The 25,232-nt window shown below is 40.8% G+C and overlaps 1 protein-coding gene across 1 annotated transcript in view; it reads right to left on the minus strand.

The window, feature by feature from the left end:
- The window catches only part of Septin10 (septin 10), a 65,182-nt gene that overhangs the window by 35,171 nt on the left and 4,779 nt on the right, over positions 1-25,232 (minus strand). Inside the window, 1 exon segment of the mRNA XM_051153083.1 lies at positions 137-254. Coding sequence (XP_051009040.1) covers positions 137-254 — 118 coding nt within the window.

The following is a 25,232-nucleotide window of genomic DNA, read 5'->3' on the forward strand; positions in this document are numbered from 1 at the left end:
TAAGCAAAACAAAACTAGTAGAATTTAAACAACTCATAAAATTCATAGACACATGTATCATCCTGCTTATACAAAGAATAAACTGAGCACAGGAACACAAATTTGGAGAACTTGGAGGAAAAGTATTAGCACTCACCCACACAGAGAATATTAAAACAGAAGCCTTGCTGAATGGATCTATCCACTAGCTGATCAGGTAAACTTTCAAAACCAACATGGCCACACATAGACAAGGAACGGGTATGTTCTTTTTTCTGAAGGAAAAAAAAAAAACAAATAACTTTATTTAATTACATTGATATTTGATATTTGATTTAATTACTATAGGCTTAAGAGGAGGAGAGCTGACCCCACCCCTAGCCAACTATAGTACTCAGATGGTTCTGCACATTGCGGGAGTTGTGGGTAGGCCAGGCCCGAGTATATCAGCATGGAAGATCTGGCTCCCATTTGGTGGCATAGATGAGGGAGAAATACCCTCTTCTTCCCTTCCTGCTCATCACTTGCACCAGGCAGGAGACCCAGCCCTGGAGTCATGAGAGCAGGAGAACTGGCTCTGTCCCTCACCAGCTGCAGCACTCGGGAGAGCAAGTCCTACACCTTACCTGGGCAGCACAGTAGAGCTGACCCGATGGTAGGGGTGCGGGCCAGCTGGCCCCAAGGGCATGAACGAAAGAGAGCTGACCTTGCCTCACCTGCTGCAGCACAGTAGGGCTGGCTGGATGTGAGGGTTGAAGGTGAGCTGGCCCTGAGGGCATGAGTGTGGGAAAGCCAGCCCTGCCTCTTGTCTGCTGGGTGGTGGCAAGGATAGACACCTTCCTCCCCTCCCATCCCTTGCCATCTATAGCAGGAGGAAGAGCTGTCCTCAGGGTCATGAGAGTGAGAGAACTGGGTATGTCACTCAATGGCTGAAACACTTAGAAAGTGGGCCCTATACCCTGACTGCTGGGGGGTTGGGGATTTGCCGGTGAGTGGGCATGAGGGAACAAGAGAGGGAGAGCTGGTAGGCTGATCAACTCAGATAGCTCTCAGTCCCAGATCCAGAATTGGCCTACCCCAACATCTATCTACACCACTGATGAACTGCCAGAGTTCATGAAGGAGCCAGTCCTACAGACCTAGAACTACAGGAATCTCCATGACACAGGCCAACAACAGGGTATCTGAGGAGTCCCAGTGAGGATCCAGTATTGATGGTGTAGCAGAAGCCTGAGGCCTTGTACCAGACCAATGAGTCATTGCAAAGACATTTGCAAACAAAGAAGTGTGGACAAAAGGGTACACTGTGGGACACACTGTGACACATGACAGCTTCCACAGTGAGATTTTTTTTCTCTATTGGGAGGGAAAGTTGCAAGGGTGGAGGGGAGATGAGTGGTATTGGGATGCTTGATGTGAAATTCACAAAGAGCCAATAAAAAGTTTAAAAATTCTTCTCAATGTGTACACACACACACACACACACACACACACACACACACACACACACATCCAGGTGATCTCATCAACAAAAATACCAACAGTAAAGCTGGGTGTGGTGGCGCACGCCTTTAATCCCGGTACCCAGGAGGCAGAGGCAGGTGGATCAATGTGAGTTTGAGGCCAGCCTGATCTACAAAGCGAGTCCAGGACAGCCAAAGCTAACACAGAGAAACCCTGTCTTGAAAAAACAAAACAAAACAAAACAAACACACACACACACACACACACACACACACACACAAAAAAAAAAAAAACCGACACTACAGCCAACACACTTTTCAGTCCAAAAAAAAGGGGGGGAAGAGGGGGGACTCTATTCGGTACTTCTAACTAGCTCCTTCTTCAGAACTTCAGGAAATGAACTTTAGATTTCTTACACCAAACTTGTGCCATCTTCTGAGAATACACCCACATGGATTTACAATCTATATACCACTCATCTTCAAATACATTGATAACTGAATACCTAAATATTTCTAACTCTTGCTTTTGTTTTTAAAATCTTTTTATGCTTATTTTAAAAATCTAAAATTTTATCTCAGATATGTTATAATTGGCTTAATAGTAATACTCAGCTTGTTTTTGATAAACCTACAAATGAGGATGAAAAGTCCTGTCATTAAAGTACACTTTTGTAATGATTGTTTGCTTACCCCATACCCGTATCGTACTTAAGCCTAGTTTTCATATTTTAAATGATTCAATACATTCACTGTCTTTGTAAAAGAACTTCCTCATTACTCAGTATAATTTGGATATTAAAAATCTAGTTTTATATAAAAAGTTAGATCTTGCAACTAAAACCATATGAGTGATACATACTTTTTAATTTATGTATATTTCATGTACATTGGTGTTTTGCCTACATGTATGTCTATGTGAGGGTATCAAATCCCCTGGAACTAGAGTTACAGACAGCTGTGACCTGCCACATGGGTGCTGGGAATTGAGCCTTGGTCTCTTGGAAGAGCAGCAGTGCTCTTAACTGCTGAGGCATTTTTCTAACCCCAATACTGAATTTTAAATCTAAGTTCTTATAGATAAACATAGTTATTCCCTTTAAAACAAAAAGTAAATAAATACCAACATGATTCAATTAATTGGATTACTAAGTTTCTATTAATACAGTGAATTAAATGTTCTAAAAGGTCCTATAACATATTCAAATGTTTGACAAACTTAAAGTAATTTAAACTCCATCTATACTAGTTAGAGATACAGAGAGATCTGAGTTAACTCTTCTTATCCCAATTATACAGAAGACATAAATCTCTAATAATAATATAAGCTGATGTTTCTTGATTATTTAAGGGCAACACAGTACAGTTAGCCAGGATTTTAAGAAGTAACTAAATAATATTCATATTTTCTACTAAAAAAAATGATATGGACAAATATCTGTGTGACCCCTACTAGAAGACCATTTTTCTACCCTAAGTATTAATATTTTTAAAAATAAGATTTAATTATGATGCCTATGTACTGGTTAGTCATTTGTTGTTGTTTTGTCAACTTGAGAGACGCTAAGGTCATCTGGGAAGAGAACCTCAACTAATAAAATACCATTAAATTGGCCTGTAGACAAGTCTGTGGAACATCTTCTTGGTTAATGGTTGATGTGAAGGCTCAGCTCACTGTGTGCAATGACACACATAGGCAGGAGGCCCTAAGAAAAGTAGAGGACCATGAGCTTTGAGAGCAGGCCAGTAAGCAATGTTCTTCTATGGACTCTGCTTTTAGTTCCTGCCTCTAGGCTCCAGATAAATTCTTGCCCTAACTTCCCTCAACAAGTGACTGTGATGTGGAAATGCAAGATAAATTATACCCTTTCCTCGCCAAGGTGCTTTTGGTCATAGTCTTTATCACAGCAATAAAAATCTAAGTAGGACAGCCTATAAGACTTATAAAATTCTGATTACTGACAGGTCTCACCTCTAGTTCTGCCACTATTATTAATATTTGATACATGTGAAAAGATAATTTTATTTAAAAAATTTATAATACTGCATTATTATCAACTATTTTGGTAATGTTAACTGTTCGTTGGTTTCCTCAACCTAAAATCTGATATTATACCCTACTATGTATTTTTCTATTGCTATGAAAATGCACCATGATCAAAAGCAACTTAAAGGTTTATTTTAGCTTATAATTCCAAAGGAGATAGAGTCTGTCGTGGTGAGAAACGCACGGCAACAAGCCAGGATGGCACAGTGTAGATGCAGGGAGCGGGCTCATCACATTTCATCTACACACAGGAAGCAGAGAGAACAGCAAGGAAGGCACTCTATAAAACTTCAACCCACACACTTCTGCCAGCAAGGTTCTACCTCCTAAAAATTCCAAAGCTTTTCCAAAAAGTGCCAACTGGGGACAAGGCATTGAAATAAAGGAGCCGGTGGTGAGCATTTCTCATTCAAACTACCACAAACAGTAAGATAATAAAACACATCATCAAGAAGTCAGCATCCAAAAATAAGTTATAATGATCTAGATATCAAAGACCAATCTTTCCTAAAAACTATAGCCAGGCATTCAGCATGAGGTTCAGCTAATAAACTGGCCAAGAGACAAACTAAAATTAAAACGTTAGCAAATAAAATACTCTGTAAGTCACAGCTGACTTAGACACGGGAAACAGGCTGTCTGGTTAGGATGTAATGGCACATGGAGAGGATTGTTTTAACTTTAGGTATAATAGTCACATTATATGTCACATATAAATATTATGGCAGATGCAGGTAAAGCAAAATTAGACCAGGATCATGATACAATCCAGAGATTTCACCAAGCTTTTCTCTCAAAAACCGCTTTTCCTACCTACTCATCTGCATCAGTATCAGTACTGGAAATAAGCCTGTCTAAAACAATAGGGTACCAAAAAATATTTGGACTAGGCAAGCACTATAGTGAACCAAAAATAATCAAACAAGAGAAGGGGGAAACTATAGACAATTATCTATTACTTGAGAGACACATCTCCCAAATTCTTCCGGAATGCATACCTTGTCATTGTGGCTTAGGAAGGAGCTAACCCTTTTCCTGGGTTAAAAAGTCATTTGAAGATTGCAGCGGAGTCTGAGTGGAAATCCAGAAAAGGCACTAAAGACAGGGAAGAACGCAAACCCTGTATGCATATTCCTCTCTAATCCATGCTTACTAAAGCTGCACACAGCAAGGAAATGCAAGGACCCCAGCTAGGACCATTAAAGGAGTCAGACATTCATGAAGACTGCTTTCTGGGCAGATAGACAGAGCTTAAAATTTCTATTGAACGTATAAAGGATTTTAGAAGGAACGCATCCCCAGGAATCAGAATAATCCCTAGTACAGAACTGCCAGAACAAAACCTACTAACCAAGGGTCAGCATGACAAACATGATCAGAATAATCACAACACTATAGTAGATACTCACAATATCTACCATACAATCAAAAAAGGATTTCAGTAGAAAGAGAAAAATGTGACTCTTATGGGTCAGGAAGAGGAAAAGGTCAACAAAAGAGTTCTATAGGAAATCAAATGTAGAATCAGAAAATAAGAACTTTATTATTAACTGTAGTTTCTCAAAATAAGTTGCACCTACATTAAATGATCTACACAACGGATTGATTAAAACCCAATGATTGTGCAGAGGCTTAAATACTGCAGATATAGAGCCCAACTATCTTTGCTATCTTTGATCCTTAAATCCTTAAACCATTTATTGTCCAAGTCTGTGTGGCATATTAGGTAAATCCACCAAATAGCTAATGTCCTAGTTAGGTCAACTTGGCACCACCTAGATTCATCTGAGAGGAGAGCCTCAACTAAGCAACTGCCTAGATTAGACTGGACTATGGGATGTATGTTTTATTAATTCAGAGGGGCCCAGACCACTGTGGGAGGTACCATTCCTTAGGGCAGGTGGTCCTGGGATGACTCTAACTGAGACCCCTACTTGTTGTGGTCATGGAAACTTAAGAGGCCACCCTCTAACCAGACAGGACTCCTAGTAGAGGGAGGGGGAACATTAACTCATCCACAAAAACTTAGACCCAAAATTTACCTTGCCTACAAGATGTGCAGGGATGAAGAAAGAACAGAGATTGATGATATGTCTAATTAATGCCTGGCCACACCACACAAGAGAGCCAACTCCTGACACTATTAACGACACTCTACCATGCTTGCAGACGGGAGCCTAGCATAGATGTCCTCTAAGAAGCTCCACCCAGACACTCACAGCCAAATATTGGGCAGAGAACAAAAAGCCTTGTGGAAGAGTGGGAGGCAGGATGGAAGGATCTGGAAGTGCCAAGAGCTCTACAAAAAGACTGGCAGAGCCAACTAACTTGGGCCCAGGGAGGCTTGTAAAGACTGAAACACCAAGGACAATGTATAGATTGGACCTAAGCCCACTGCACATATGTACCAATTGGGCAGCTTGGTCTTCATGTGAGCCCCCTAGTAAGGGGAATGGGGACTGTCTCTGACAAGGACTTTGTTGCATGCTTTTTGACCACTTCCTCCTGGTGGGGCTCCATTGCCAGGCCACCACGGTAAAGGATGCACTCAGTCCTGACAAGACTTGACTTGCTGGGATACGTAGGTGGGATGGGGCTCCCTTTTCTGAGGGGTAAGGGAGGGGGATACAGGGAAGAGGGAGGAAAGGTAGAACCAGGAGGAGAGAAGGGAGGGGGCTATGATTGAGATGTAAAGTGAATAAATTAATTTTTTTCCTTTTTTATTATTAATTTTTTCAAATTACATCTCAGTTGTTAGCCCATCCCTTGTATCCTCCCATTCCTCCCTCCCTCCCGCTTGCCTCCCATTCCTCTCCCCTATGTCTGTGACTGAGGGGGACCTCCTCCCCCTGTATATGCTCATAGGGTATCGAGTCTCTTCTTGGTGACCTATTATCCTTCCTCTGAGTGCCACCAGGCGTCCCCATCCAAGTGACATGGTCAAATATGGGGCACCAGAGTTTGTGTGAAAGTCAGATATCCTTCTCCACTTAACGGTGGAGAATGTCCTGTCCATCGGCTAGTCTGGGTAGGGGTTCGAAGTTTACTGCCTATATTTTCTTTGGCTGGTGCCATAGTTTGAGGAGGACCCCAGGGCCCAGACCCACCTGTAGTTTTCCAGGACCCTCTGGATCCTTCTATTTCCTCATTCTCCCAGGCTTCTCACACCTAAAGTCTCAATAGGATGTCCTCCCCTCTGACCCACTTTCCTGGTAGGTAAAGTTTTTCATGGGGACGTATCCCTTGGACTAGTGTCTCGATATAAGTAAGTATATACCATTTAACTCTTTTTGCTTCTGGGTGAACTCACTCATTATGATAATTTCTAGTTCAATCCATTTGTCCACAAATTTCAGAAAATTCCTTGTTTTTAATAGCTGAGTAGTATTCCATAGTGTAAATGTACCACAATTTCTTTATCCATTCTTCTACTGAGGGACACTTAGGCTGTTTCCATGTTCTGGCTATTATGAATAAGGCAGCTATGTACATGGTTGAGCATATTTCAATGTTGTGTGGTAGTGCATCTTCTGGGTATATTCCAAAGAGTGGAATAGCTGGGTCTTGAGGAAGCCCTATTCCCATTTTTCTGAGAAAGCGCCAGATAGATTTCCAAAGTGGTTGTACTAGTTTGCATTCCCACCAGCAATGAAGGAGTGTTCCTCTCTCTCCACATCCTCGCCAGCATGTGGTGTCAGTTGAGTTATTGATCTTAGCCATTCTGATGGGTGTAAGATGGAATCTCAGTGTCGTTTGATTTGCATTTCTCTGATGACTAAGGAGGTCGAGCATTTCTTTAAGTGTTTCTCAGCCATTTGATATTCCTCTGTTGAGAATTCTCTGTTTAGTTCTGAGCCCCATTTCTCTATTGGGTTATTTGGTTTGGTGGTGTTTAATTTCTTGAGTTCTTTATATATTTTGGATATTCGACCTTTGTCAGATGAAGGGTTAGTGAAGATCTTTTCCCAGTCTGTAGGCTGTCACTTTGTTCTCTTGACAGTGTCACCTGCCTTACAGAAGCTTCTCAGCCTCATAAGGTCCCATTTATTAATTGTTGACGTTAAGGCCTGGTAAAAATGGTCATCTTACCAAAAGCAATTTACAGAGTCAATGCAATCCCTATCAGAATACCTACACAATTCTCAACTTCATATGGAGAAACAAAAAGCCCAGAATAGCAAAAACAATCCTATACAATAAAAGATCCTCTGGAAGAATCTCCATACCTGATTTCAAGCTGTACTATAGAGCAACAGTAATTAAAACAGCATGGTACTGGCACAGCAATAGGCTAGTGGATCAATGGAATCGAACTAAAGACCCAGAGATGAATCCACACACATTTGGTCACTTGATTTTTGACAAAGAAGCCAAATCCATTCAATGGAAAAACAACAGCATCTTCAACAAATGGTGCTGGTCTAACTGGATGTCTACATGTAGAAAAATGCAATTAGACCCCTATCTGTCACCATGCACAAAACTCAAGTCCAAGTGGATTAAAGACCTCAACCTAAAACCAGAGACATTAATCCAGTTAGAGGAAAAAGTGGGGAAGAGCCTGGAACACATAGGCACAGGAGACAACTTCCTGAACAGAACACCAATAAATTAATTAAAAAAAAAAAACATTAGAAAAACATAAACAAGCCAAAGAGAAGGTCAGCGAGCAGTGGTTCCTCCATAGTTTCTGCTTCAGGTTTCTCCCTTGAGTTCCTACTCTGATTTTCCTCAAAGATGGACTATAACCTATAAGAAAAAATAAAGTCTTTCCTCCCTAAGTTGCCTTTGGTCATGATGTTTATCAAAACAACAGAAAAGGAAACTAGAAGAGCCAAGAATGTCATCAGAAAGCAGCTGAAGTGGGTCCCCACTTTGTTGTATCTCACCTTATATTTCCACCTATAACTGAAAAGTATCTTGATTTATGGCTTTCTTTGGTCTATCACTATAAAATTTCATAAAACTTTGCCACACTGGAGCACATTATTTGGGATAACCTAAATCTATGTTCCCATGCCATGGCTTTAGGACGAACTCTCATCCTACCTCAGGCAAAGGCTATAAATGTTGTTTTGGTTTGGGTTTGTCTTTTATTGCTGTTGTTGTTGTTGGTTTATGTCATCAGTTATGGGAATAAAAAAATACCAGATAAATCCCCACATCCAGACCAGGTGCCAGCAGGAGGCCCTGTGCACAGCCTTCTGCTGGTGCCTCCTGGTCAGTTAATTCTGGGAAGCCAGGCTTCCTGGGGTTGATGGTTTACTCTGACCTGGTTGCTTAGGATCATACTTACTGAATACCTTTTCCGGTCTGCTCTCGTAGCGTTCGGTTTAGGTATCCATTTTGCTTCCCTTGAAAGCATTTTGGTCTCTCACTGTTCAGTTTGGTTTTGTTTCTGGTTGTTCTCAAGCCTCTGAAAATGCTCCCTAGATGCTTTATTCTTTCCCTGAGCACCTTTCTGTTTTTAATTAACTCCAACTCCTTTTCATGCTAACTCACCCTGAAGTTCTTCATAACTAAGTCAAGGATTCAGTTTTACTTGAAGAGAGGTCCTAAATATTTAGGGGACTCCTCGGGCTGCAACTGGAGTTGAGCTCCATCCCTGTTGCCACTAACAGTAGGGCAAATAAAAGTGTTTTAAAAACAAACAAAAGCGGCATGTTGCATAGAAAGGAAGTAAACCAGATGAGATTTTCAACCCAGCACACAAACGTGAACATACACACACACACACACACACACACAAAGTGCCTGAACATCTAGGAACCAATACCCCCGTATGTCTTCTACTACCACCAGGTCAAGATTTGCAGTAATGGCCAGTGCGCTAGTATGGACCAGCAGCCGTCAGCAAGGAGATGCAAGTCCCTCCTGGAATAGAGCATTACAGGAACTGGAGTGAGTGGGCTGTGAAATCTGACCAAGAACTACATATACTGTAGACAAAAGAATGGAGCAGTTCTGCCTGTATAGCTTATAAAAGAAGTCTCACGTGAGAGAAACTGGGAATCAGAAGTTCTCCATGAAAGCACATAACAGCTAGTGAAAAAATATAGGAGAGTAACACCATAGGAACATGAGAAGTGTGGGAAATCTGGCAAAATCTCACCTATGGATGCAAATAATCTTTGGCAAGAACTATGGCACACTGTAAAAACAAAACTAACAAGTTAAATGTAAACAAACAAAAGAATGAATAAAACAGCTGGCATCAGGCAAAAAGAGAAAACCCAGTGAACAGTTAATAAAAGCACCAGTGTGAATTCCACACCCACTCAGAGTCTTGGATTCAAAAACATTGAATACCAAGTACAATAATATACAACAGGCCAGAGAAATAGCTCTAACAAGCATGTGGATAGTCACAAACTGAGAAATGCCACATGAAACTGAGTCCTACCACAAGGAAAGGGTGGTGAGCAGCAGCAAGAAGGCTCAGCAGGTAAGGATACAGGCCACCAAGCTCCCAGAAGGACTCACACACACACACACACACACACACACACTCACTCTCTCTCTCTCTCTCTCTCTCTCTCTCTCTCTCTCTCTCTTACCCTTTCTCTCTCTTTCCCTCCCTCCCTCTCTCACCCTCTCTCTCTCTCTCTCTCATACACACACACACACACACACACACACACACACACACACACAAATAAACAAGTGTAACAATAAAGAAGCCTGAGTTTTAATCAGATGCATCACTCATCAGGGAAGACATGTCTATTTCCTTTTAATTTCAGAGCCTAGCAGCCTTCACTCTTCCTGCTTGTGGACTGGCAGAATTATGTACTACTGAAAAATGGTTACATTCCCTTAAGCAATATATAATTCACTGCCATCTCCCATCAAATGCCCAATGATACTCTTCACAAAATTAAAACAAAAAACCCTAAATTTCACTTGGAAGCACAAAAGACCCCAAATATCCAAAACAATCCTAAACAGAAGAAGGTTGGAAGTATCACAGAGCTTGTCTCAAATTATACTACCAAAAAATAGTAAGAGAAACTGTGCAATACTGAAAAAATACAGAGAGGCAGACCAAGAATACAGAATAGAAATCATAGACATGACAGCACAGTTACAGTCACCTACTTTTTTATACAGGTATCAGAAATATATCTTTATTTTTAAAAAGTCTTCAGTGACGGATAGCAGGAAAATTGGATGGTTATATGTAGAAGAATGAAACTAGATCTACCTGTCTCACTCTGCACAAAATCCTACTCAAAATGCTCAAAGACCTTAAAGTAAAGCCTGACTCTTTGAAGCTGTGAGAGGAAAACATAGGTAAATTACTTCAAGTCAGGCACAGGCAAGGACTTTCTGAAAAGGTTTCCAAGAGCATAGAAAATAACCCAAGAATTGACAAATGGGATTATATGAAACTTAAAAAACTTGGGCAAAGCAAGCAATAACCAGAGCAAAGAGACAGAGCACAGAAGTAGGGCACAGCAGGGTGGGGGTGGTTAATTTAGAAGTAGGGTCTAATAAATGTTTACTATTAGCCCTATAAATATTATTATGGCAGTATTTACTAACCTGCTATCAAGCAATAAAACACAGACACCTGTCATATTTTAAAATAGCCTTAATCCCCCACACTCCCTCCCATAGTGGGGCAGGTATCCACACCCTGCCCCGCCCATGCCCTCTGCTTCTGATAATGTCTATTGAGCTGCCTCCCACCCATAACCCCACATACTTCCTAATGCTCCTCATCTGGGCTAAACCCTCCATCCACACCGGCCATGTGCTTCTTACTCCACCCTACCCATGGCTGCAGCCTTCCTTCCTTCTCCGTCTTCCGGTCTCTCCTCATCTCTTCTGGTCAATATATAGGTGCCCAGCTAAATTCAAGTATCCACACCCTTAAAATCCATTCTTTGTCAGTTTCTGGGGGTGGAAGGAGAAGATAGCTCCCAGAGAGACAGCCCAAGCTTAGAATCTACTGCGAGCAGACAAGGAGACAAACTAAGCAGACTTAGCAAAACAGAGCTCACTGCCTCTCACTGATCTGCCATACCTGCCCAGGAGACACAAGCCTTTTCCTAAACCTTAACTATTGGAAAGGTGGACAGAAGGAACACTTCCTTGGTAACGCTGAATTTTTCCCCAAAACCTTTCTAGGTTTGAATGGCACACACGCTAGCTTGGCACACATGCGTCCATGGGCCAGAGCATTTCACAGGTGCTGCTCCCAGCTGCCTGCGGGCTCAACTCTCACAGAGCAGCCATGGCTGCAGACATGTGGCAGATTGGATATACAGAACTGAGTGGCTGGCAGTCTTCTAGACTGAGCTGGGGAATGGAGTTAACTGCCTAGATTTTTTTAAAAATTAATAAATAAAATAATAAATAATAATAATAATAATAATAATTATAATAATAGAGACTGCTATGGTCTAACTCCAAAGCAAAATAGCAGAGAGCTCTTGGATCTTTTCTGGCTTTGTTTTAGCTGTTGATGTTATGGACTTGTCTGCAATGTACTTGATGGTAACCACAAGTTTCTACCTTCTCTAAGAAAGTGGGGAGAAAGCCGAGGCAACAAGAGGGGAGGTAGGAACAGAACTCTTGTCCATAGAGTTGAAGGCGGCTGGAACTCAGAGCTCCTTAGCTGAGAGATGTTTGTCAGCTCACTTATATGATTTACCAACAACTGAATCCCAAGAAATGATGGACTGGGCTTCACTGTTGAAGCCTGAATTGGCACAATGGACCCAAGGCTTAGGATTTTCTTGTTTCCTTGACTGATTTTTGCTTGAGATTTTTGAAGATTTTGACTGAAACTGAGATGAAATCTTTGATCAGGGCAGTGGTGGCACATGCCCTTAATCCCAGCACAATAGAGACAGAGACAAGTGGATCTCTGTAAATTCTTGACCAGCCTAGTCTACACAGTAAGTCAGGGTGTGACCAATAAGATAAGCTACTTACAAAGACAGTCTAGGATTCAAAATGACAAAATTTTCCTTAAAGTTACTATGTAAGTTCCTTTTTCTTAATAATAGATCATATGACCCTACTGATCTAAAAGATGGATACACATCATTCTTAGGTTTATGTAAGGAGAAATGATGTCACACTGCTCTAATAAGGCCAGCCAATCTCCTTAAAAGAGGGGCTTCCACGAGAGAATTGGTGTAAAGGGCAATCTGGCCTAAGAGATAATACTCTGATGGTCAATGTTAGGACCCAAGGTTGTGCAGAGACAGACATGCAAGCTGCATGCCTCCCACACTGCATGCTGACTAATTTGAGGTGTCACACTGCTCTGGCAGCCAGCTTATCTCTCTAAACATAAGATATTTTCAGGGTGGAGGGGAGACAAGTACAGACAGGTGGCGGTCATGCCTGGGCAAAGAGACTCTCAGATGACAAAGTACACCTAGTTCGGTCCCAGAAACTCAAAGACTACAATTCACACGTTGAAAAGGTAGAAGCGCCCATCCCCTATGGACAGAAGGGGTGAGGCGAAAACAGCTGCAACAAATGTAAAAACCCAGGTATAAGATGCCTAAGGTATGCGTAAACTCTAAAATTAAATGGAAGTTTATATAAAGTTTATTTAAAACATATGCATTTTCTTTTGCTCAGAGATGTCTCTAAAGCAGGAAGCATTCTCTTGGGAAACAGGAAGTGGCCTAGCCTAATATATCAGGCACCACAGAGCCTAGAGAAGGACATTTAGAACCATACAATCTTGTTTTGATTTCAATATGATGACAGCTGTATGTTCATTGGTAATAGTGACGTTATACATCCTTTTTGAGAGAAGTCAAAATGAAAAAGACCTAGCTAGATAAAATAGAGACTGCTAACTTAAGTCAGTCTATGTTTACATGAATTCAAACTGCAGAACAAGCAGGTAACTTATATTGCTAATCCCACTACATGGAAATAGCTCTGAGAGTGGCTGAGACATGAATGTCTATACATAGCCAATGCTTCTTGTTGGTTACAGAATGCCCATGACTTATTATAACATGCCATTCTTCATATGGAATGAATGAAGATTTAAGATTTACAGATGTCTTTTCTTTGCTCATACAAAGAGCAGAGAACCAGCCTTAACTGATCTGTGCATCCTGCACAACGCATATGTTTGTAATTTTAGAACTGTATAATGCTTATGAGACTTACGTTTTCAGAACAAAAGAACCTGACACTGAAGCTGGATGAGACCTGACAGGATTCATCCTCCAGGATGCTGAGATGCTGAAACAACTGATCCAGCATCCTGCATGTTCCAGCCCCAAGTGCTATGACTGCTGTTCTTCATCAGAGCCTACTTCCAGGACAGCTTCAAAGAAAGCTGCTGATCTCAAATGGTCCAGCATTTCAGACTGATCCAAACGGGACTTCTACTAAGCCTGGAATCTCTCAATATTTAGAGACTGGACCACAAATGCTATTACTATCTTACTTAATCATTTTTCCCAATTTTATTTGGGTCCCCGGAAGGGCATCCTTCACACCCTAATCAGTGGAGAAGCAGCCTTAAAATGAGAATGACGTCCTATTTCCCTTAAGGGGGATTGAGAAGGATTTTGGTTGTTTTCTTGGGCTTTGGATGCTTATTGTCATTGGAAGTTGGTTATTATTGGTCTTATTCAGAGAGAAAATGAGATTGGGCTCAGGGACTTCTCTTTTCCTTCATCTTTCTTAGGTATGGAGACAGGGTTTGAAAAGAGAATGGGGAATACATAAAATAAATAGAGATGATGATAGGACAAAAAGTAGGTTACTGAATCTACTCTTCAACTTAAGGCCTTAATTGTTACTCACAAATAAGATTATTTTTAATTCATTGGTATAGAATTTTGTATATTAATCCAAAAATTAAGTTTAATTTTGATACACTGGTATAGAATCTAAATTTGAGGTTATCTTTTATACACATACATGCATTTATATGTGTCAGATATTAGTCTATTTTAATCATAGGAATATACATCCTTGGTTTAACAGACAGATATGATTCTGTAGATAGATAAGGTAAAATAGATAAGGTCTTCAAAAACCTCAGAGACCTACAGAATATGGCATTTAAAGATGGCTTTATTATTTTAAGGATTATTTGACAATAAGACATGTCAACTCCTGGCAACACCCAGCCGACCTTAAAGATGATGAGCGTCAAAGAACATCCTTTTGGAGATTGCAAACCAGCCACATTGGTAGCACTTGGGGCTGTAGCATGCAGGATGCCCTTATTTTCTGTCACACACAAAATTCTGCTTGAAATGGGCAAGCTTGGATGCAGGAAGAGTTGACAGCCAAACTCTGCCAAGACAGGGTAAACAAGTCCTCAATAGTTCCTGCTTCACAGATATGCCTGTCAGATAAACTGGACCAGAAGGCTGAAGATGATGCTCCAATGTTATAGGGAGTTTTGGGTGGCTGTTTGGGCAGCAAACTGTCTCTGTCACTTTTTCATTTTGGAAGCTAACCTGCACTTTCTTTACTCAGGAAATCAACTTTATTCTTTCTCAAGTCTCTGATGGGGTTAAAGACCAGACAGTTTAGTTTACAATTAAGCTTAACTGTTTAGGAGTTAAGAAGATACTTTTAAGTCTAGATAGATGTTTTTAGGTTGATAGATATGAAATATGATAGAGATTGATTTAGGTTCAAAATGTTACACTCACCAAGATAGAATAGATAATATTTTCTTCTTCAAGGTTGCCAAATACTTTTTGACTAGACATTATCTATGTAAATCTTGTCTGATGGTTTATATAATTGTTTTTATTGTATACTATTTTTTTAAAGGCCTTTTTATTTAGACAGAAAAGGAGAATTGTTGGAGGTTGGTCTGGTTGCTGCCCAAATGAACAGACTCGCATACCCCAAAATGTTTATAACCTTGCCTAAAACCTTGTTCTTGTTTTGCCAATAAAAAACCAACATACCTGCACAGGGAAAATGGGATAAGTAGCTAAAGTTCCTGGGCCTTTGGGAGAGTTTCAGGAAATAACCACAACAGGGGTCCATGCCCTCTACAAATCATAGTATTTGGGATGGTTTCAGTGAGAAATGTCCCCCCATAGGCTCAGATATTTGAGCAGTGCATCCCTAGCTGCTGGTGCAGCCTTACCAGAGGAAGTATGTCCATGTGAGGCTGGACCCTGATCTGGGGGATGGGGGGACACAGTCACCACTACTAGCATTAAGATAAAAAGTCAAGTACACTTTCTGCTCCCATGTATTTTTTGTTCTGCTTGACAAGCAATCCACACTCTTGTTTTTGTTTTTGTTTTTCAAGACAGGATTTATCTGTATAACTGCCCCCGCTGTCCTGGACCTGGCTTTGTAGACCAGGCTGGCCTCAAACTCATAGAGCTCCGACTGCCTCTGCCTCCCAAGTGCTGGGGATTAAGGGCGTGTGGCACTACCACATCTGGCTGCAATCCACACTCTGGATCAAGAATAAACAGAGACACTTCAATTGAAGTTGTAGTCTATTTCTTTTGCAATCTCAAACTTGCTTCTAACATAAAGAACTGAAAACAAGAAACAAAAACAAAACAACAACAACCTTTAAATCAATAAACAAGTCAAGGAGCTGGGCAGCTCTCAAAAAAAAAAAAAAGAAGTCAATAAAAGTTAAACTGCTTTGAGATTCCATTTCAACCTACTCAGAATAGCTGTCATAAAAATAAATAAATAAATAAATGCTGGTAATGATCTGGGGATAAGCAGCCCTCATATACTGCTGCTGGGAATATTAACTGGCACAGCACTATGGAAGCCAACATGGAGGTTCCTCAAAACTGAATATCAGAACTACTCTGTGACTCAGCTATTCCACTCTTACATTATATACCCAAAGGACTCTATCAACAGACCACAGAGATAACTGCATGCCCATGTTCATTCCTATTAATGATAGGAACCAGGGTAAGTATCCATTAATAGGTGGACAAAAACAGAAAATGTGTTAAATATACAGACATATACTGTGGCAATGCATTATGTTAAAAATATCTCCAGGCCGGGTGTGGTAGCACATGCCTTTAATCCCAGCACTCAGGAGGCAGAGACAGGTTGATCTCTGTGAGTTTAAGGCCAGCCTGGTCTACAAAGTGTGTCCAAGACAGCCAAGGCTACACAGAGAAACTCAAAAAAGCAAATATTAAAAAATTTTTAAATCTCCTACATTCTAAGACTGGAACTATCCCTGCGTTAATAATACACCTTGAGGTCACTTAAGACTACTATGCAAGCTGGGTGTGGTGGCGCACACCTTTAATCCCAGCCCTCGGGAGGCAAAGGTAGGCAGATCTCTGAGTTCGAGGCCAGCCTGGTCTACAGTGTGAGTCCAGGACAGCCAGGGCTGTTACACAGAGAAACCCTGTTTCAGTGGAGTGGAGAGTGGGGACTGACTTTCACATGAACTCTGGTGCCCCATATTTGACCACGTCCCCTGGATGGGGAGGCCTGGTGGCACTCAGAGGAAGGATAGCAGGCTACCAAGAAGAGACTTGATACCCTATGAGCATACACAGGGGGAGGAGGAACCCCTCAGTCACAGACATAGGGGAGGGGAGTAGGGGGAAAAGTGGGAGGGAGGGAGGAATGGGAGGATACAAGAGATGGGATAACAACTGAGATGTAATATGAATAAATTAGTAAAATATAAAAAAAGAAAACATAAAACAAAAAAAGACTGCTAGGCAGATGTGTACTCAGCATTTTTGTTTAATCTGCTTTTAAGAGACCAATGTAACAATCAATTTTACTTGCCTTGGATTTCCCATGTGATCAGTTTTTACAACCTAAACTAACCATAGCTGTCATCTTAAATTATGTACTCTTCCCCACCCCTGGCCCAGAGCCATGCATATGTATCACTCGCTGAAAGCAATCTTGTGAAATAAATATCCACCATAAATGTTCAACACGACATTTGGATGTTGATTAACGAACAATGATAGCACAATGCTGTATGGTATCCGGATCCATTGGAGCCAGTGACTTACTCCCTTCTAAAATTCTGTTAAAGATTTCTCTCAAGTATCTCATCTCTTCCCCATGTGATGTTTCCTGTGCAGCTCAATAAATACAGAGCAGAAGCTCTTTGTTAGGAGGATGGGGACACAGGGAACATAAAGGAGAGAATTCAAATCTGGCCTCACTCTGGGTTAAATGACTCCTAGGGAAAATGCTTTTCTTTATTTCCTTAATGTGACAATGATGCAATACTAGCGACTCATTAGTTAAACTCAATGTATGTGAATTTTATTCAAGTATAAAGAAAAATGAAACAACAATTTCAGGAAAATATATGGAATAAGAAATCATTAAGTAAATAAGCCAAATGCAGAAAAATATATTTTCTCTTGTATTAATAATCTAGGGGAGTGTGTGTGTGTGTGTGTTTAACCAGAAAAAAAATGAGTCACAAGACAGAAAGCTGAGATCTTAAGGTAAGGTGCAGGAATGAATAATAAAGGGCAATGGAACACTTGTGCCATGACTAGAGAGGGAAAAGAATCAGCAGGAAGGGGCCGGGTGATGGGAGAGTGCAGCAGAGAAGCAGAATGAGTAAGAATGAAGTATATTGAGAAATATGCATGAAATTATCATAATGAAAGCATCACTTTGTATGACAACTTAAAAGTTAAAAAAGGAAAAATACTGGCATCTTCTTGCACAACAATATAAAATATTCAACATATGGACTACTGCATTAATATACACATATACAAATAAGAAATCAGTAAGCTCCCATTTACATGGAAGAAGGCTAAGAATATTATTTTTATTTACAAGACATTATAAGAACACAAAGAAATGAACTAACTTGTTTTAAGAAATATTCTAATAAGCCAAAGCAGTGCTCAGAAATAGGTACATTCCACTATAGCATGACAAGGGAAAACAGAAATGTTATGAATGCCCCAGAACCAGTATAGCTGGGAAAGCAGGGATAGTTACACTTAAACAAGCTACTCAGTCAACGTGCGTGCGTGTGTGCATGCATGCACGCATGCGTGCGTGCGTGTGTGAGTATGTGTGTGTGTGTGTGTGTGTACACAAAAGACCTATTGTATATGCCTCACTGTACTAAGCCAGTAAGTTCATTTTCTTATACAATCCTTACAAGGCTGAGCTCTGCATGTTACTATTCCTGGATTTCCTAAAGAAGAAATCAGAAAGTTAACAGGTGTGATCTAAATGACAGATAAGGTTACTGCTACAACTTGTAAACCAAATCCAAGCATGCTAGTTCCAATAGTTAAGAACGAAGAATAAGCAGGCTACCAAGATGAGACTTGATAGCCTATGACCATATAGCGGGGCAGGAGGTCCCCCTCAGTCTTAGACCTAGGGGAGGGGAATAGGGTGAAAGCGGGAGGGAGGGAGTAACAGGAGGATACAAGTGATGGGATAACAATTGAGTTGTAATCTGAATAAATTAATGAAATTTAATTTTTTTAAAAAGACGGGAAAAGGACAAGCTGGGCTGACGCAGTAGCACTACTATCCTACTTTTGAGTACAGCACAAGATATAGACTAAAAATAATGTTTTTCTGTAATATTAAGGAGTTGGGATTATAGGTCAGTTGGCAAAGCAGTTGCCTAGTGTGAACAAGGCACTGAAATTCCATTCCTACCATCACAGACAATACCATCATTAATACAGATGCAAACAATACCAATAAGAAAGGTGCAAACTGATAGACTACAACACAGTCTCTATGCCTCATGTATAGGGAATACATCAAGAGGGAGTGGAAGAATATAAGAGCCCAGGGACCTGGACATTTGCAACAGGACAGTGCCTTCCATACATGACAAGAGAAACTGCATCCATGAAACCTCAACAGCCTGGTTGTCTAAATAAACCCAGTACGATGACACCACCAGCTGGCATGCCAGTGTGAACGGGAAAACCCTCACAAGACCCTACACCTAGATGAAGAAGTATAGGTAATTAATTGCTGCTGAGAGAAAAATCAGTCTTCTCCAAGGAGCCCCTGGTAAGTTATCTAGTCCCAAGTACTCAGCCCGAAACACAGAGATAAGATCAACACCATACTGGACTCAGCAGGTTGTATTGATATATACACACATACATATATATAGTTAAAAAAAGAGGAGCTCATGAATTTGAGAGGAACTGGGGTTGCGGGGACATGAAAGAGTTGGAGGAGTAAAGACAGGGGAAAATGATATACAGTACTGTTATATAAAATTCACAGAGAATAAAAAATAACATGACAAAATCTGTTCTGATGCTTCCATTCCTGACTCCTTAGCTTCTCCGGCCCGCTCCTGACAGGTCACCAGGCTCTCATGAGTCCTTCAGGGAAGATGCACAGAGCTAAGTACATGTGTGTACAGGACGCCGCTGTGTGTCTAACAGTAGAAGCCAGTTGTTCTGCACTGTGCTGCTTGTTGCTGTTGTTCTCTCAGTCTCAAGAGATTGTTTCACACAGCTATTATCTACCTCATTCTATGATGTAATAACATTCTAATCTGCACTGTAGTAATAAATAATAAAGTAATAAATTTTATTAGGAAGTAACCCTGAGCACTGAGTACTCAATGTTTTATCCATATTCTCTAATTTAACACAGGGACAAATATTTTCTTTAGCATAGGAAGTAATCTAAGGGGAAAGTCCAGGCTTGCTCAGCCTGACATTCAAGTATTCTACCTGTCTGGCACTTCTAATCTCACGGATGCTTCTCTTTATTGCGATAGTAGCCTTCGCTGTTATTAAATGAACTACGACATAACAAATGCCTCTGCCTCCAAGGGAGACCCTTTTTTGTTATATCTAAGTAAATTTTACTTACTAACTCAACCACCTACTAAATACTTATCAAACAATCTAATCACAATTCATTAAAAATTGAAAGCCACTTTCTTGCCAGCTTTTTTTTTAACCTTAAGCAGCACTGCCCTATGGTACAGCACAGCTCAGAATGTGATATGGTACATCACTCACAGAAGAGACACATGCTCAGGTGCGAACAGCTAATAAATTTTATCAGGAAGTGACACTGCGCACTGAGTATCCTACTGTTCTATCCGTATTATCTAATCTAATACAGGGACAAATATTTTCTTTGGCATAAAAAGTAATCTCAGAGGGCATTTTAGATTTGTTCAGGCTAACATTCAAGTATTCTACCTAATCTGGTACTTCTAATCTTATATATACCTTTGCAGCCGGAGACCAATAAATCTTTTATCTCCCAGCAGTTTACTTTCTCCAGATATAAAGTTCTGCCTCCCTGCTGAGGGCAAGGCCCCCTGCTGACATGATTTATGTTACTGTTTAACGCTCCAGGACAAAGTGCAGAGCTCATGTGCAGCCCACCACCCTTCTGATAGTCAGCTCTATTCCTTGGGAAGCTCTTCCCCTAATAAAATCTGCCTCCCCAGTCCACTCCAGCTCTTGGTGAGTTTCTTCTCCATAAGACAGACTACAGATGCTTGAAATCCTCCTTCCCAGTGGTCATTTGATGATAGAACAGGCTAATAATATCAGGGAAGTCAGGTTTCCCTAACTCATGGTATGACAAAGTCATTTCCAGAACATTTAAAAATCTGTAAGTAATGCATAAACTATAAAGGAACTGGGGAAAATTCAGATGCATTTTGTTATTCCTGGCACATGAAAAGGCAAAACTTGTTTTGAAAACTCAATGGGATATGAAAATAATTATTTTCTTGGGTCCCTTTCGATTCAGACTAGTTTTGAGCAAAGCATTATGAAAGTACGATACAGTGATAATGAAGAATGAGCCATAAAAATCGCATCACACACATGATGGATTAGTGAGGAAAGACAATAAAACTGCATTCTGTTCTTGTGACAAGGAAATCAGATTTATTTGGACCCTGTTCGATGGAGGCCAAATAATAGACAAACTAGTCACTGAGAAGTTTCTTTAACAAGGCCAGGGAAAGAAATGCAATAGAAGCTAGAGAAGGGTAAAGAGTAAGAGATAATTATTCATAGAAACATCCTAAAAAGGACATGAGGGCAGGGTGGGGCAGAGAGGTGAGACAAAGGACACAGAAAAAAATCTAATAATATACTTTTCATTTACTCCTCAAATTAACTATTGATAAAAATCCATAGACATATATTTTAAAGAAAGTTTGACAGGCACCAGGCATTGTGGATCAAAGCTAAGTCGGTCAATATCCTTGTAATTTAATTTTTAGTATAGTTGGGACATATGCATATTAATAGAATTAACTCTGAAATGTCACAGAAAGCACTGTAGAAGGAAAAGCTCCCCAGACAGCAAATAAAGCAAAGAGGATAGAAGACTGGCAAAGCACATTATGTGAGCACAGAGGGTATAGCTACAAAGCTGCAAAGAACCACCACGTAGGCCTAAGTAATCCCCTATGCATATGCAAGGAGGACAGCAGAAGAGGTGGCGCTAAAGAGGAGCCTGTGGGTCCCATCTGTGTTACACGAGTTTTACAAGTGCTTGCATCTAAGCTAACTGGGTAGATGTTAAATAAGCAGGAAAGAAATTAGGATATGAATCTGCATAGGTTTGTTGTAATTTTAGAAACAGTGGTCTCTCTTTAGGCTTAGGAAAGGAACATATCCCAAGAGACTTGGCAGATGAATGAAACTGCACTCCAGTAATGTAGAACCCAACACACATTTTCTAGCTTAAGTAAGCACTTAACCATTCATTATGACTATAACTTTGTAGGTTGTAATAAAAGTATTACATTTCATTTTCTTTTCTGACAATTTCACAAATAAAAGGTTTGTTTTTTCCTATATATATCTTTTCAACCCTAGCATATAATCTTATATTCTTCCCTTATTAAGTGTAGAACAGTCTACCTTTTCACTTAAGCACTTTAAAGCTTCTCGTTGGCATGCCCAAAATGTACATGTCACTAAGTTTTATCTTAATTTTTCTGTGTATTAGTGTGCTGTCTGAATGCAACTGATAAATCTACCACAAAACTCCTACACCTAAAGTTCAAGAACCATTGCGGAAAGGGGAGCAGAAAACTTGTATGAGCCAGAGGAACAGGGAGTTTCTGTGAGACCGTGTCTCCTACAAATCTAAGGAGCTACAGCCATCAAGTCTCACCAGCATGACTGCTTCACCAGAAGCTGAACAAGGACGACGCAAATAAACATGCTAACATGAACTGGGAGAAGTTCAAGAGGCCTCAACCTACACAAAGAACTACCAATTGAAGGGAACTGAGGAATGCTGAGAACAGGCGGGATGGTAATCCCCAGGGAGGAGCTCGCCAGGTGGATAGCTAATACCAAACGGCCAGTTCTGGAAACACGCACGCACAGCAGCACCATGCAGATAGGGTGCAGTTATGCTTTCATGTGTGTTATGCATATGATGTATGTATGCACACACATACAATTTTTTAAAAAGAGGCCATGAATTTGAAAGCAAGTAAGGTGAGTATATGGGAGGGTTTGCAGGGAAAAAAGAAGAAATATAATTATAATCTCAAAAAATAAAGGAATGCTTTGAAAGGATTCTTGTATAAGAGAAACATGAATTCATTTTGTTTTTAAAAGGTTTAGTCTGGGAGTAGATCAAAACACAGCAGGCAGCACACCTCACAGCCTCTGCTTCAGTTCCTGCCTCCAGGTTCTTGTCTTGACCTGCCTTTGCTTCCCTTGATGACGACTGTACAGTTAAGATGAAACAAATCCCTTCACCTCAAGTTGCTTTAGCTCAGTGTTCTATCACAGCATCAAAGAAACTAATTAGGACAAATGCTATACAATTTTAGGAGCTCCTGATGTTTAGGAGTTCCTGGGTTAAATCTGGAATGTTCCCCAAAGGCTAGGTGTTAGAAGCGTGTCCCTTTGTTGATAATACGCAAAGGAGGGAGCACGAGGTGGAGCTAACTGCAGTGCTAAGATACTTCTAAGTGTGTCCTCAAAGAAGCCTGTGAGCCTGCCCCCTCTTCCTCTCTCTCTCTCTCTCTCTCTCTCTCTCTCTCTCTCTCTCTCTCTCTCTCTCCCTCCCTCCTTCCCTCCCTCCCTCCTTCTCTCCCTCTTTCTCGCTTCCTGGCTCTCAAAAGACAGTTCTCTCTTTGGTTCATACTCAACCCTACTACCATGGCTCTGTCACATGCCCAATGTACTGAGATGAACTGGTCATGGAATAAAACTTCCAAACCTGTGAGTCAAAGTCAACTTTTACTTGTCATGGGGAATTTGATAAAACAGAAAGGTGATGGATTTGTAACTTTTCTCCATGCTATAACAAGTACCTAAGAAAAGCACTTAAAGAAGGGTTTGTCTAGGCTCACAGTTTTAGAGTAGTTAATCATGGCAGGCAGTCATGGTGGGAAGAGTCTAAGGTGATTGGTCAGACATGGTACCTACAGCTACCAAGCAGAAAGAGATGACCACTGGTGCTTAGTCTGCATTCTCATTTTTATTCATTCTGGGCCCCTGGCCCATGGGATGGTGCCCTACACACTCAGGATGTGTTTCTTGGTTAGTTAAATCTTTCTGCAAACACCCTCAGATACATGTGATGATTATAAGTTCCATCATGTGACAATGAAAATTAGTTATCATAAGTGACAAAAAATAATTTAAGGTCAAAAAGTTTTACTGAGACTGTTGGTGTGAGCTCCCTCTATCTAGAATAAGAGTGGAAGCTAAGGACAGTCTGGTGTTCTTAAGTGTGGAATTTTGCCAGGAAAGAATTATGAAGCAAGAAAAGAAGCTCAGATGTGCAAGGAAGTGATTATAAATGTCTGTAATAATGGACTCAAAGTGGGGCCAAGAAGGATATAAGGGAAACAGGAAGCAAGCAGAAATAATAGATTAGGGATTTGGGATTGGTATGGGAGTAAACAAACAAGACAGGAGTGCAGGCAGAGAGTGGAGCACCTGAAAATGAGACTATTAGTTATTGGCAATGACAAAGTCAAGGCACTATCTACTAGCAAGAGCAGCTAAAGTAGCACAAAGACAAAAGAATACTGAAGGAAAGGAGGCCAAATATTAGCAAGGCAAAGTCTGGAAGGACAATCTAAGTGGAAACTGGAATCATCCAGAATTTCAACAGGCCTAATGTGAGAAAAGTACAGGGAGCTAACTCATGAGGCACTGAGGAAGGCAGGTGTCAGGGATAGCTATAAGCAAGAGAGGAGGTCTGTGCTACAAGGGGAGCCTAATAAAGGCAGTAAGCTTTAAACACAGCCCCCCACATCTCTTCTGGGAACTTTTCAAACAGTAACAAAAAAAAGTTCAGTCAGCGGAGGTGATAAAAATAGGATGTGGCCCAGAGTTGACATAGGTTAACTATGGTGCCCAGGTACACAGGAACCCACAACAATGCAGCATGTGGCAAATAGGCAGGACTTGACCCAGACCAGGACACCCAGGTATCAGCATAAATGCAGTGGCAGAGGCTTCAGAAGTAAAGAGCAAGTTAGCTTTAGCTGACTTCTAGGGCATCCGGGCATGTGAGGACCCACAACACAGGTGGAAGAGGGATGCAGGCAGGATGTAGCCAGGGTAGGGTGCCCCTGCATGTGGGGACTCAAAACATGCAGAGAAGTTGGTACAAATGGGAATCAAGTTATAGCTGACTAGGGTGGGGTACCCAGGCATGGAGTGCCGCAGCATGTAACAGCAAAAGCCCAGCCAAGGGTAGGTTGACACTCGGTAGTGACTATTAACACTGAGAGGTTCTGACACTCAAGGAACACAAGAGAGCTTTGAGTCACTATGAAAAAA

Source organism: Acomys russatus, chromosome 11 (genome assembly GCF_903995435.1).
Source record: "Acomys russatus chromosome 11, mAcoRus1.1, whole genome shotgun sequence".
Taxonomy (NCBI): domain Eukaryota; kingdom Metazoa; phylum Chordata; class Mammalia; order Rodentia; family Muridae; genus Acomys; species Acomys russatus.